Source organism: Alligator mississippiensis, chromosome 10 (assembly GCF_030867095.1).
Source record: "Alligator mississippiensis isolate rAllMis1 chromosome 10, rAllMis1, whole genome shotgun sequence".
NCBI classification, from domain to species: Eukaryota; Metazoa; Chordata; order Crocodylia; family Alligatoridae; genus Alligator; species Alligator mississippiensis.
Window position 1 is genome coordinate 62,411,576 of NC_081833.1, and position 14,117 is coordinate 62,425,692.

The window sequence follows — 14,117 nt, forward strand, 5'->3', positions numbered from 1 at the left end:
AATGTTTGGGAAAGAAAGTTAGGTCCATGAGAGCGAGCAGCAGGGGGAAGAGGAAAGACCTAAGAAGACATGGCGCAAGGCTAGAAAACCAGATCCGAGGTGTTTCAAAAAAGATAGCAAAGGACAGAGGCTTTTGGAAAATGAAGGCTACAAAAGCACACAGCTAGTGGGAACATGCTTGGAAGAAGAATAAATCATATGTATTAAAAAAGCTACAATTCTCAAATAAAATGTCACAAGGTGAGATTCAGGCCACGAACATATATTTCAGATTTTTAAAAAAGCAACCCCCCAAACAAAAATCCCCTAAACCCCAGTTCTTTCTAAAATAACAGCAACATTTACTCCCAAATTGGCATGCAGGTAGGGATATAGTAATTTGGGGAATAGGTACCCAGTCCACCAGTTTGCCCCTCCACAGGGAAATGTGACTTCACCATGGCAGAAGAACAGATTAAGCTGTACCACCTCCAGGCTGGACTATTGCAATGCAATGCATTTAATAAACAACATTCAGAGATTTCAGCCAGGGGAGCAGTGCTTCCCAAACTCTTCCTCAGCATGACCCCATTTAAGAGCCCTGAGCCCACAGCGGGTAGCCTGTATCTGCCCCTGCTCCATGCACAAATCTGGGGGGCATGTGACCCCCATACCTCCCTCCCTGGGAGTTCATGACCCCATTTTTTATCATTGTGACCCCAAATGGGGTCATGACCCCAAGATAGGGAACTGCTGTAGTAGAGACTATGATCACATGAATAAAGATGGTCAGGCCAAAATGAGTATATTATTCCTGTGGTCTGCCTTGGCTTCTTATACTTTTAAGGGCAATACAAGGAGCAGATGGTTATCTAGAAAACTGTAAATAACCTTGGATGGGGCTGACACCGAGACTGTCTCACTTCTCATGTTTCTATGTTTTTGAGCATTCCCTTACCCCAAATACTTTTATGGAATTTACATTCAGCTCATGTCTTGGTATATTATGAGGAATCATAGGGAAGATACATACCCTAGGACAGGTCATGCTTTATTTAGGCATATCAAAGGTAAAAAAAAAACCAGACACAAAAATTCACTGTAGCCAAACTAGATCCTACAATAAACATTAAAACCAATCCAACCCACATAGACTCCATTTTCAATTCCCAAACAATCTTGTCAGAGGAACCCGTGTACGTTTCAGCCACTACAAAAAATAATGAAACCCCCTTTTTGTATCTGTTGAGTGCTAAAGGCAGAATCTTACAGGTATCTCAGCTGCAGGTATCTCAACTGTGCAACTTCTCCTTCATCCTTCTGCCCTCCACTGTTACATACTTGGCAAGTTTACACATGCATTAATGTAATTACAGCGCAGTAGGTTTACTGCTTGTAATAACGGGTACTAACTTAATGCACTGTAATCAGTGCTACTGTGCAGTGGCCCAAGTGCATGCCTTTTATGTGACACTAACGCACAGTAGACTTTCGCCGTGATGCGCTAATATGCAGTAGAATTAGTCTACTGCGCTTCTAGTGTCTTGTGTAGACGCGCCCGCTGCCACTTTCACAGAAGAGGCTAAATAGCACACTGGGAGCTCTAGAGTGGTACTCCTCTGCTGTTACAAGACTTATTGGAAAAATATTAGCTATCAACCAGGTCCCCCAGCTCATTGCTTTACATAATGTGGTCTAGATAAAAATGTCAGATTTTGCTGCACATAAGTTCATGATTAAGACAGCATAGCAAATTAAATTACTCTCTCCTTGAATGTCAGGGGTGTTGTTGCATTTGCTGGGCAAGAGAGGATCTTTAGCTAATTCGTTGATGGAAAAGGATGGAGTTTTTAACAGCTTATGCAATCTGACAGCCCTCCTTTTACCCTACAGTCTTTTTATCTGTAGGAATTTTTTAGACATGCAGTATTGTTGCATATGGTCTTTTGCCCTCTGCTATTCAACAAGCCTTTGGTTGCCTACACAGACTACCCAGTCCCAGTTGGAAAATATTCTTAGGCTCTTGACCCATGAGAGCTTGAAGAAAGCCAATCAGGGCACACTTAAAAGCAATATAAATGTTGCCAATGAAAACATTTTATTCCACAAATCAATGTTGCCTTGCAGTGTTGCAACCCTCATATTGTAGCGCTGTGCTAGCGCATGAGAATCTGAAAGGAAAAACTGACTATGGAAACTATGAGCCTATGAAACTGGCTCATGCTTATCAATAATCTATAGTCTCTGGCTCATCTCTGTTTCATCTCTGTACCCAATCTACATCCATTGTCTATACATTGCAAAGATAAAAAACAAAGCAGAAATGGTGACAAGTAGATCAGGCTGTTTTAGTTCTTTCAATCTTATTAACATAAATACAGTTTCACTTTTACTAGGTAAAGACATGGAATCTATCTATTTATATAGAAGACGAACAATACACATGTATATGTGAGATTTTACAATTATTATAATTTTTTTGTGTATTGAAACTGCTAGAAACCCCTGTCATAAACCAGGATGTCAGTGTTTTTGCCACTGTTCAGACCCAGAACAAAACAAGTCCTTATCCTAAAAAGTTTGTAATCTGACTACTGAGAGTTAACACACTGCCTTATGCTTGATAAGAATAAAAACGATCCAGCACTGAGCTTGGTGCTAAACCAGTGGGGACCACAGAGAACTTGAAGCCATGCCTGTGGTCCTTCTTTTCCATAGGCTGTCTTAGGACAGCTGGCATCTACTTTGATGTAATGTAGAACCACCTCAAGGTTTTTCAACTTTACATCTAGCTGCCAGCCTATATTCATGAGGGAGGTACAAGTAACAAGGAATCACCAAGCAAAGGGAGATCCTGTTACAATGTTACTATACTGGCAGCTAAGAGAGAAGCAGCATAGATGCTGCTATGCCACATTTGTATCATGGGAGAATTTGCTTATATAGCAAGGAGTCCTCTGCTAATGAGTTAAGATGGCTGGAAAGACAATTTGACACTAGTTTGGCAATAAAGCTTTTGGAATTCCCTCCCTAGATTAGACTTTCTCACACATAGCTTCCTCTCCCCTCCACCCTGCCTCATTTCCCCCAGTCACTTAATAAAAAGATTTCTTTTTCTGTTATATAAGAAGTTAAAGCATAGCTTTAATTTTTTCAAACAAAGTGCACATATAATTAGTGGGACATTATGGCTAGGGACAGACATTCAAAAAGTCTGAGCCTGAACTGATTCAATCTTCGCAGGTTAGTCGAACCTGGCTAGGCTAAATTAGTTTGTAACCATCCAGGCATCCCAGAAATGCAGGCACATGCCTGCAGTGGCTCAGGCTAGAAGCCGGGGGGCACTAGAGCAGCCCTCCCTTCTCTTGTACAATGCTGAGCTGAGCAGGGTGTGGCCAGGCCCCAGCCTGACCTCTGATTAGGGAGCAGTTCCCTCCCCCTCTGCCTTCTGACCAGCCCAGCAGGGAATTGATAACAGTGTTTATCGCCCCTAACTCAATGTTTATCACCCCATTAAGAAACGACAGAGGGACATTACCAGCTACTTGTTGATTCAGGGACCCAGTATGTGGTCTGCTAACTAATACAGGCAGAGGGGAGGGGAGAATTCCTGCTTAACAGGGAGTGGTGAGGGGGGCAGGGAGGACCGGGGCAGGGCGGAAGCAGCCTGCAGTCTCTGCCAGAGCTGAAGCCAGGGAGCAGAGGGGAGGGGCCAGCCCTGCCGTGAAGCAGAGAGCCCTGCCCAGCCCTGAGAGCATGCCAAGATACTGAGGGAGTCTGGTTTGACCCAAATCAGTGAAGTCAGATGCTATATTCAACCAGGTTTATCTCAAACAGGTTTCTGCCATTTTTAAACTGGTTTATGTGCACTGAACATCTGTTCTATTACAGGTTTGAACCAGTTTCTGATCACTTAAACTGGTTTATGTGTAATGTCTGTCCCTAGCCTAGAGGATTTAATAGCAATGGTCAAGCTAATGATGACTCCTGTAGAGACAACTCTTGATTGATATGCATCTAGCAAAATATGTACGCTCAACAAATAGCTAAATTAGTCAGGATCATATGCACAACACAACCTTACTTCACTAAAAAGGAGAGATAATTAAATGCCTTTTCAAAGGCTGCAATGGATATATTCCCTGAAAACAAGGTTTAGGGTGGAAACATACAGTTTCATCATTACTTATAAAGATCCCTATGCCTTCCATTGCCCTGGCATTCATGACTAAGGCCAAGACCTGCTCCTGCTGAAGTCAATGAGAAAACTCCTATTGATTTATGAAAGCTTAGAAAAGAACAAACAGATGTTATTTTCTAAAAATTTCATGAATACACAACAAGCTAACAGCTTTTACGATGAATAATTTTATACCCAGCTTTTGGAAAACGAGCTGTAAATTAAATGCCTAGTTAACCTCTTGGGATTCTGGCATGGTTAGTGATTAGTACATTTTAATTATAAAGTAAATAATTAACCAACAAGCCTTTTTATTTCACTCTCAAAGTTATATTCTGCCCTTCACGAACATGATGAGGTAAGTAGCACTTTTCTTTTGTCAAGAAAATTTTGTAATTGGTTAGTTTTTCTACCCTGCTTCTGAGATGAAGGGCTAGATTGTGAACCCCTTTCTCACGCTGGTCCTACTGAACCGATTCCATGTAGGTGTCCTTCACAGTCAATGCCTAGCCCTCTGAAAGCCAAACTTATTGCTAGCAGTGGGCATTTTGCTTGGATTTCAGTTCTTAAAATTTCTTGTTTCATGGACATGCCTAAATACTTGCCAATAAAGTATTAATACGGGTGAAAGGATGGAGAGCTAGCATTAAACTAAATGGAAAAAACTGCAATTTTTGGCAGCACTAGAAACTTTGTGACTATTATAAGGTGAATTCTTATCTTGGGAGTTAACCTGATGTCATTCTTGCACAGGTGAAGGTTTTGAATGTTAACTACATTAACAAACAAGTATTTTGTAGGTTTGAATTTAATAATTTTCTAAATGATCCTGGTGTTTCTAAGTGTTTAGTGTTATGCTAGATGTGATATGTGTTGGTGGCAAAATGACAAGAAATCAAGCCTAAGAATACTTAGCTAAAAGTCTAACGCGTTTTAACTGGATTTTTTCCGTTAAAGACTTTGAATCACAACTCTGCATTTGAAGCAAAGGTGAAACATCTTAACCTGATACTCAGAATAACCATGCAGAAGAGCAAATGGGTACAACAAAAAATTCTGAAGTTATATAAATGTTGAGTGCATTTTACTCTCCTATGAAATATGAACTTTCATTTCTACCCTTTTACAATCTTTCCTACGATGCCTGATGAAGGGTGTTTGTGTCCGAAAGCTTGCAATTAAAGACATTTTTTTTGCACATATCTAGTTGGTCTAATAAAAGATATCACCCCTACCTCGAGTCCTGATTGCTTTTTCCTCTAGACCAATATGGCTACAAACAGGATACCTGAGCGCATGTTGGTGTTTAGAAAGGAAAAACAGAAGAGGCAAATCTTGGAAAGAGCTGAGCTCCTGATAATTTTATCAGTCAGTGGGAGCCATTGCTGTTTAGCAGCTCTCCAGATTTGACAATCTGTTCAAGTGCATGGGCAAATCCAGACCTCAGTACTCTTCTTAAACAACCTGACTACATTCTTGGGTACTTTATGGGGGAGGGCGTGCAAAGGGTTGCAGAGAGGTAACAGATAAGGTCTGTGGAGGTTACTGCAGCCTGATGCCTCCATAGGGTAGGGATTAGTATGTGCCCCAGCCCTAGTCCCTGCCCCTGCCTCTGTCTGACAGATGACAGGGAATGATTCAAGTTAAAGGCAACAGAGCATACACTCCATGCAGTCCATGGGGAAGGTCCAGGCACCTGCTGTTCCTCTGAACTCTTGAGAGTACAGAGCCTCGGTCCAAGGTGGTACGTAAGTTCCTACTTCTCTCCCAACTTGGACTCACCCAGCATTAGATACAGAGAAGTTCAAACTGGGCTGAGGAAATAAACAGACCACTTATACTGCATTCACTTCCTGCCACTGAGCTTCCTCAAAGAGGTGCAGGTCCCCTCACCTCCCCACACCTTGTGCATTCAAAGAAGAGCTGGTCAGGTTAGAGTGCAGCTGCTCTTTACCGGTATAAAGACTTTATCTCTGCTTCATTGCTAGATGCATCATGGTCAGGTTTTAGCCCTAAGAAATGACGCCAGGATTCAGCTCATTGACTTCAACTGGAGCTTTGCCTAAGCAGAAGTGAAGGGGAGTAGGGGAGAGATGGCTCTAGATGCCCAAATAAGAGTTAGTTCTTCATAGTCTCATCCACTGAGAACGGTTTCCTATATTTCATATTTCAAAAGGAGGCACTAATATTGAAAAGACTATTTTTAATTCACTGACTGCAAGCCTAACTTTCTAAATGGGCAGAATAGAGATTTTAATGAAAACTCAAACTGCTGCTCACCTAAGCCACAAAAATCCCCTGCATTTCAACAAGAAAATCCCTTTTTGTATGTTAACTTAAGTGATGACATTTTATCACTGTACATTTTTTAAAATTCTTTTTTACTTTAGTGAAAGCTGTCAAAACCATAGTGATCTCTAAAACATCTTGCATGACATTAAAGGTGGGGTGTAAGGTTACTGGGCCAGACTGGACAAAGTCCACTAAGTGCTCTTCTATATATTCCTGCTTCTCGCAACTTGAAAATTGTCCACCAGGAGGAAGAGAGAAAACCCCTCTGAAAATCCTCAGGTTACTTACAGTTTTAACATGTTTGGGTGGGCAGGGAAGGAGAAAACATTTCAAATCATAAGCCAAACCCTGCAGCTTTCTACTTCTGTGAGCAATGCTTAGGTGAGTAAAATTTCACTTGACATAATAGGACAAATTCTGCTCCAAGAAACACCAGGGTAATTCAATGATGTTTACCTGATTCTATACAGATTTAAGCATATGCTTATTTTTATGCAACGGGACTGCTGCAACATGTCTAATTAAGCAAATGTTTAAATTGCACTGACAGATGCACAGGCCCCCACTCTGACTCAAGGCATTTTACAAAAAACGCCATGAGTTAGAGTGGTGCCCCTGCCCCAACAGACATTTGCCTGTTGGGTCAGGGGGATGGGGGGGTGCGTGGAATCGAGCTCCACTTTGGAGCTGATTGAGCTGAGAAACCTGCCTGCAGCCTCTCTCCTCTAGCCCTGCCCCTGCCTCCCAGTTCTGGTGCTATCTGCAGGAAGGGATGGGGGAGAAGGGAGAGGGAGTGGGCTGCAGGCAGGGCTTTGTCTGGCCTGAGCTGCAGTGGGGGGGTGGGGGTGGGAGGGTGGAGGGGCCTGGGGAGCAGCCACGAGGTGGAGGGGCTCCAATCCACCCACCCCACTTCCAGGCTGGGGCAAACCTCAGCCCTCAGCTTGCTCCCCTTCTCTTCTCCCCACTCTCTTCCTGCAGGGTGGAGCTGGGCTGCATCAGGCCAGCCCTGATCACGCAATGGATTGACCCTAGAGAACAGAAGTTCCCTAAGGTGCTCCAAAGTGGAGCACCTTCATCTGATCCCTCATTTGATGAGGGTTAATTGGTCGCATGATCAGCCACTTTTAAAGTGTTCTGAAGCTGTGCACTTCTGTTATGGCGCAACTGTAGACCACCTTCAGGTGGTCGATCGCACAACAAATATAACTTCTGTCTGTGCCCTTTGTGAAACTCCATGTTTAATAAGTGGCTTGCACATACCTGGGATGTTTTCAGGATCAGGCACTATATTTTGAAAACCAAATCTTGAAAGACAGTTGGTACAAAGTAATTGTTGGAAGCTGTAGTGGAGTTGGAGTATTGTTGCAGCTGTGCTGATCTGGGAAATAAATGAGAAACAAGGTTTTTTGAGTGATATCTTTTATTGGATCAACATTTCTTCCATCTATGCAGTTGTTCCAGTGGCAAGTTAAAAAAAATCATAATTTCATTGCAGAGTGATACTGACTTATGACTCCCGAGCATTTAGGATTGGTAAAAATGTTGATCTCTGTAATAAGAAATTGTCTAGTTGCAATCAAGAGAGGTCAAATAAATTCAATGGCGGGCCAGATTCTGTCCTGAATTGCACCACAGTTAATCAAGAGTAACACTACTGACTTCAGAGCAGAATTTAGCTGACGTTTTTTATTATACACAAACACTTATTTCCTGTGCCTAGTTAGTGACCATGTACCATACTTTGTGAAAGAAATGCAGTATTTATTCTGTACCCATCAACTACACCTCATTAGGAGAAATGACAACCCCTCTCCCCACCCCCCCCCCAAACTCCCAATAATTCAGTGGGAAGGGCTCTCAGCTAGGATGTGGGAATCCCAGGTTCAGATTGTCACTCTTCTTGATTCAGATACAACTGACCAGCAGCCAATTGTCTATTCTGGGATGGGTCTGTCTCAGTTTCTCTTGCTGGAACTACCCTAATCCACTTTGTATGAGACTAGGGGTTACAGTGGACAATAAGCTGAACATAAGCTAACAGTGTGCCCTTGTTGCAAAGAATGCTAATGGCATCCTGGGTTGCATTAGTAGAAGCACTGCCAGCAGATCGAGGGAAGTTATTTTTCCCCTCCATTCGGCATTTGTGAGGCCACATCTGGAGTACTGTGTTCAGTTTGGAGCCCCCCACTACAGAAAGGATGTGGACAAATTGGAGAGAGTCCAGTGGAGGGCAGCAAAATGGTTTGGGGGCTGGGACTTATGAGGAAAGGTCGAGGGAAATGGGCTTATTTAGTCTGGAGAAGAGAAGACTGAAAGGGGATTTAGTAGTAGCCTTCCGCTACTTGAACGGTGGTTCCAAAGAGGATGGAGCTGCACTGTTCTCAGTAGTGGCAGATGATAGAGCAAGGAGCAGTGGTCTCAACTTGCAGCAGGGGAAGTTTAGATTACATATCAAGAACTTTCTCACTAAGAGGGTAGTAAAACACTGGAACAGGTTATCCAGAGAGGTTGTGGACTCTCCATCCTTGCAGGTTTTTAAGACCTGGCTAGACAAAACCTCGGTTGGGATGATCTAGTTGGGGATGGTCCTGCTTTGAGTAGGGGGTTGGACTGGATGACCTCCTGAGATCCCTTCCAACCCTCATTTTCTATGATTACATAAGCATGGACTTTAACCTAGAGTTCTCACATCCTAAGCAAATCTCCTAGCCACTAGGCTAATTGCTCTTCTGAGATGGGCTGTACTTATACTCTTCTCTCCCATCATCTATGGAAAAATGCCAACAGTCTTTTGTTTCAATACAGAAAATTTTGCAGGCTGGGAGAATAGAGTTCCTTCTTCCTACCAAGTTTCATTTCCAAATAAAAGGGATAAAATCTTGGCCCCACTCAATTTAGTGGGAGTTTTGCTAGTGACTTCAGTTGCCCTAGGACTTCAGTGGGGCCAGGAGTTTATATATTCCTTGAAATCTCTGTACAGCATCTACAAAGGGAAAGAAAGAACAACATGTTCAATATTTTTTTTTTAAACTGAAGCCTGTGAATGGGAAGAAAATGATGAAATTATGAATATGAAGAACTGAAATCTCTTCTTGTTGTTAGGCAGACAAGGTTCTTTGGGTGAGTCTTGTTTCTTCTTGTTATATGCTCTGTGCAAGAACATTTTGACAAAAGGATGCATCTAGACAGAGAAATCAAGAAAACGAACACAGTAAAGACTTGCTGATTATTTTTGTTTTCAAAGTCTTGGATATTTGAATGACTAAATGTGAAAACCATGGTGTATGTCTGGAAGGCAATTAATGGCAATAAATGTGCAGTAAAGTCCTTGGCTCTATTTGAATAAAAAAGGAAACTAAAGCCTTGATTTTTCAAAGACGAATGCATGCCTAACTTTACATAGCTGAATGGTTCTGCTGGATTCATTAGAACTATTCATGTGAGTAAAATAAAGTACACGTCTAAGTGTTTGTAGGAAACATACACAGGAAACATATACAAAGCCTGAGTGTATACACCGCTATTTGTTAAACATTAAAAAAAAATCTAAATTAATATACAGAAAAAATCTAATATTATCTAGCCCCTGATACTACAAATACTGACATACAGACTTAACTTTATGAAAATCAAGGGGACAGCTCACATTCCTAAAGAAAATATGAGGATGTGCTCACAGGACTTGTCCCATTATAATTAATAAATGTTATTGGGCTTTTTCTTTTTTGGCATTACTCTTCTCAATGGTCAATCCAATTTTCTTTTCCTGATAAAATAATACTTTTAAAGGCATCAGGAAAACTAGGATAATAAATTACTGTTTTTAGTACATATACAAAAACAGAAGAAATCTGAAAGATTCATCTACTCTTGGTTTTATTGCCTGGTATCCTGGGAACAGTCAGCTATTTTAATTTATTTTACATCAGGGATACAAATACACCACTTTTCTCACACTCAGCCTGGTAGCAATCATAATTGGCTTTTGAAAAATTATCTCTCCCTTATTTCAGTCTCTCATTATTTTCCTTCTAAACGTAAACATTTCTATTAAGTCCAGATGTCCTCTCGGACTTAATAGAAGTAGCCCGATTATTAGTAGCCCAATTATTACAAATATAATTCTAATATGCAAAGATTTATAACTTCAATATGCTGTTATTTTAACATTAACTGTTTGTAGTATTGGTACGGTAAGCAAAGCTTGGCTACACCCTACAAGTCCTTCATATTTCGGTGGGGGGTAATAAAAAGTGATCATAGTTTGTCCATTTTGTACCTACATTTCCAGTGATTTAGTTTGTTTATGGCTAAAATGTTACAATATTTCATCATAACATTCAAAGGACATTAGCAATACCCATCTTTTTCTATTCAGTGAGCACATTACATGAGATCCCTCATGCATATTTGCCCTCTTTTAAGTACCTCTGTTGATAAGGTTTATAATATTTAATATTAAATATGATTTAAGGTTACAAGGTTTTATTTAAGGTATTACAAGGTTTATAATATTTAAAAATTACCATCACACCTTTACTTTTAATTGAAATTTTCAGGCTTAAAAACAACAAGAATTTTGAAACTATAAATATGAGAGTTTACAAATCTCTTTAAAGAAGGGTTTTTTGTTTTGCTTTGTTTTGTTTTCCTTGTGTTTGATTTTTGGCTTAAGGGTCTACATGTAAATTATTGTGAAAGTACTTACTACTTGAGGCAGGTTGAGCTTGTACAAGCCAGTATTTTCCTGAAGGAACCCAGAATAGCAAAAGACTGACTACACGGTCAGGTTATTTGTACTCAAGCAGAAAGAAAATGTTGCAGAATGTTAAGTCTCATCTCTCATTTTCCTAGTACATTATTCCTTGGAGGACTGAGTAGGAACTCTCTCAGCCCTCCAACAAAGGGCTGAATCTTGTGCAAAAAGAACTTTTTTCCCCATGTGTTTGCACGAGTTTGATTTAAACAGCTCTCAGTAAAACTAAATAGGCATCCAAAGTAAAAATATTTTTCTACTTACATTGCTTATTATAATTCAAACACAGAGAATTCAAAATCTATGCCTCATGTAAACAACAAAGAAAAATACTTTAAATCCTCCTTTCAAGATTTTAATAGCACAAAATTTCCTCCCGGTTAGCCCCCCATGCCAGGGACCCAACCTCAGGCAAGCCCCAGGGCCACAGGGTTTACAGCTTCTCAAGCCCTGAGGCTGGGGTGGCTCTTTGCCTGCCCCAGCCTGGCCTTTAAAACTGCAGTGACCCTGTGGCCTGTGCCAGCTGCTGCTTGCCTCTGGCTACCGGGTCCCCCACCAGTGGCCCTGGGCCAGCCACAGCAGCCTGCCTGGACCCTTACACTGGCCCCTGGCCCAACCCCACCTGCCTGTCCTGTGCCGTGTCCCTGTGCTGCACTGCTGGGACCTGCATAGGCAGACCCAGACTCTTGCCTGCAGCCCCTGAGGGCCATCAAGAGAGCCACGCTGACATTGTCCCTGACACCACACTGTGTTCCAGGGTCCTAACTGGTCCCAGGATGAGACTGCAGACCTTGTGACACTGTGGGGTGAGGCTGAGGTCCTGAACCAGTTTGCCTGGAGTGGGTGCTCCAACATCTACATGTATAAGGGCCTAGCAGGCTACAAGCGTGGGCACAACTGGTTGCCCATACCACATAAAGGTCAAGGCCCTGCAGGCACAGTGGGTCTGCATCACCGACCACAACCACTAGTCAGGGCTGCCCACAGGACCGTGCCTTTTATCTGGCAGCAGGGTAACATCGTTGCGCCCCAGGACCCCAGATGGATCTGCCCCGTGTTCTCCAACATGAGTGGCCTGCTGGAGCCTCTGCCATATTAGCAGGGAGGGCTCCTCGGAGCACCAGAAGCATGTCCTACCATGGTCCCCACCCCCAGCACTGTCCAGCAGTTCCAACAACCCAGGCCAGCATCTGCCCCATCAGCTCTGGGTGTGCAGCCCTGCCAAGGAGGAGAGCCTGGGGATGGCACCACCTGTACTGATGAGCTCCAGCTCCTCCCTGGAGGGGCCCCTGCCCATCCAGCCAGGCACCATGCCCCTGCACCCTAGGATGCCGCTGGGAGCCGCATGTCATCACCACCAGCAGGGACAGACTCAGGCCGCTGGGCACACTTGCCATGCACACCCAGTAAGCTCTGCACTGGGAGGAGGGCTCTCCCCTCATCTCCCTATCCCTGCTCCTGCCCCGTCTCTCTGCTCAGCCTGGTTGAGTTCCCCCTGGACCCAGAGATCCTCCCACAGCATGCAGGGAGGCGGGAGGCAGTACAAAACGTTATTGAGTATCCTGTGCCCCCTCAGCTAGGAAGGCAGGCATGGACCTCTCACACACAGAGAAACATGTTGATGCTTGTGACATATTTGGCAGTGATGTCATATTTGGCTGTGGGGGCCAGGGATGTATAGTAGGCACAGGTACCCCTCCAGGTGGTGGTGAACGTTGTGGGGAAGCACGGGCTTGCCCCAGCACCATCAAAGCTCAGGGTCCCAGGCCAGATTATCAGGTGTGCCTGGGGTACCATGGTGATGAGCAGCAGCAGGGCATAGTGGGTCGGGCACCCCTTGTTCCACACAAACAGCTCGTTGAAGAATGCCTGGGACACTCTTACTAGGGGCACGCTCAGGGAGCAGGGCATGCATGGGGGAGGCCTGCCCCAGGGTACTTCTCCACAGGGAGGGCGGAGGCACCACCGGTTCCATGTCCCAGTCATCTGGGAGCCCCTTGCCCCCTGTGCCTGGGCACCACGGGCCTGGCAGCAAGGGAGGAGATGGCCTGGCCTGCAGGAGGAGATGGGGGGTAGTGGGTCTGGAGCACCCACAGCAAGTGCTGCCAGGCGCCAGGCCTGTCCCAACCTGGGAAGGGGGTGGGGAAGGCAGACTGTCTGCAGCAAGCACCGAGTGGCACACCTGCCCCTGTGGAGTTAGTGGGAATGAGGGGCTCAGCTGATGGCCGCCTGTGCCAGGGCCTGCCCAGTCAAATTACCGTTGTCCCTGAGCACCTGTGTGTGCATGACCCCTGGTCTGAGGCTGGGTAGCACATAGCCCCCTGGTATTGTGCATGTTATCTCAGGATGCACAGGAGTGGCAGTGGTGGCTAGGGCAGTGGAGGCCATGGAGGAGGACTACTGGGTACTGGACCCCATCCTGAACCTGGTAGTCACCTTCATCCCACCTGCTGCCCTGCCCCTAGTCCTAGCCCTACCTGCCCCCTGGCAGCTGCCTGCTGCCCAGCCGCAAGCCGCCCTGGGCTTGAACTGAGATGTAGTGGCACCTTCAGCAGCCAGGTCTCTCCGCCCTGGCACCTGCCCTGGGTCCCCCACCAGCTAGCCCACACACCTGCCCCCCCCCCCCCCACTTGCTGCTTGCCCAGACTCCGTATGGCCCCTGACAAGGAGCTGCCCATACCAGGCCAGCACCACACATGGGTCCTGCTGGCCCTAGCACCAGACTGCAGGAGGGGGAGTTGGCCATGCTGGCATAGCAGCGGCTGCCCTCACCCCCTGGTGAGCCTCCCACCCACCAGCCTTGCGCGCGGGGGGGGGGGGGCCAGGGGCAGAACAGGGTCAGAGGAGGCCTGGAAAAGGCTAGTGCCATGAGAAGCAAATCTGCTCCCAAATGGCTGCATGTGTAGACAA

The 14,117-nt window shown here is 44.7% G+C and overlaps 1 protein-coding gene across 1 annotated transcript in view; it reads left to right on the forward strand.

Moving 5' to 3' along the window:
* Positions 1-4,494: 4,494 nt before the first annotated feature.
* Positions 4,495-14,117, forward strand: part of CDH16 (cadherin 16) — an 82,104-nt gene continuing 72,481 nt past the window's right edge. The window contains exon 1 of the mRNA XM_014595609.3: positions 4,495-4,517. Within this exon, the coding sequence (XP_014451095.2) occupies positions 4,510-4,517 (8 nt within the window). The 5' untranslated portion in view covers positions 4,495-4,509. The remainder of the gene's footprint in view (positions 4,518-14,117) is intronic.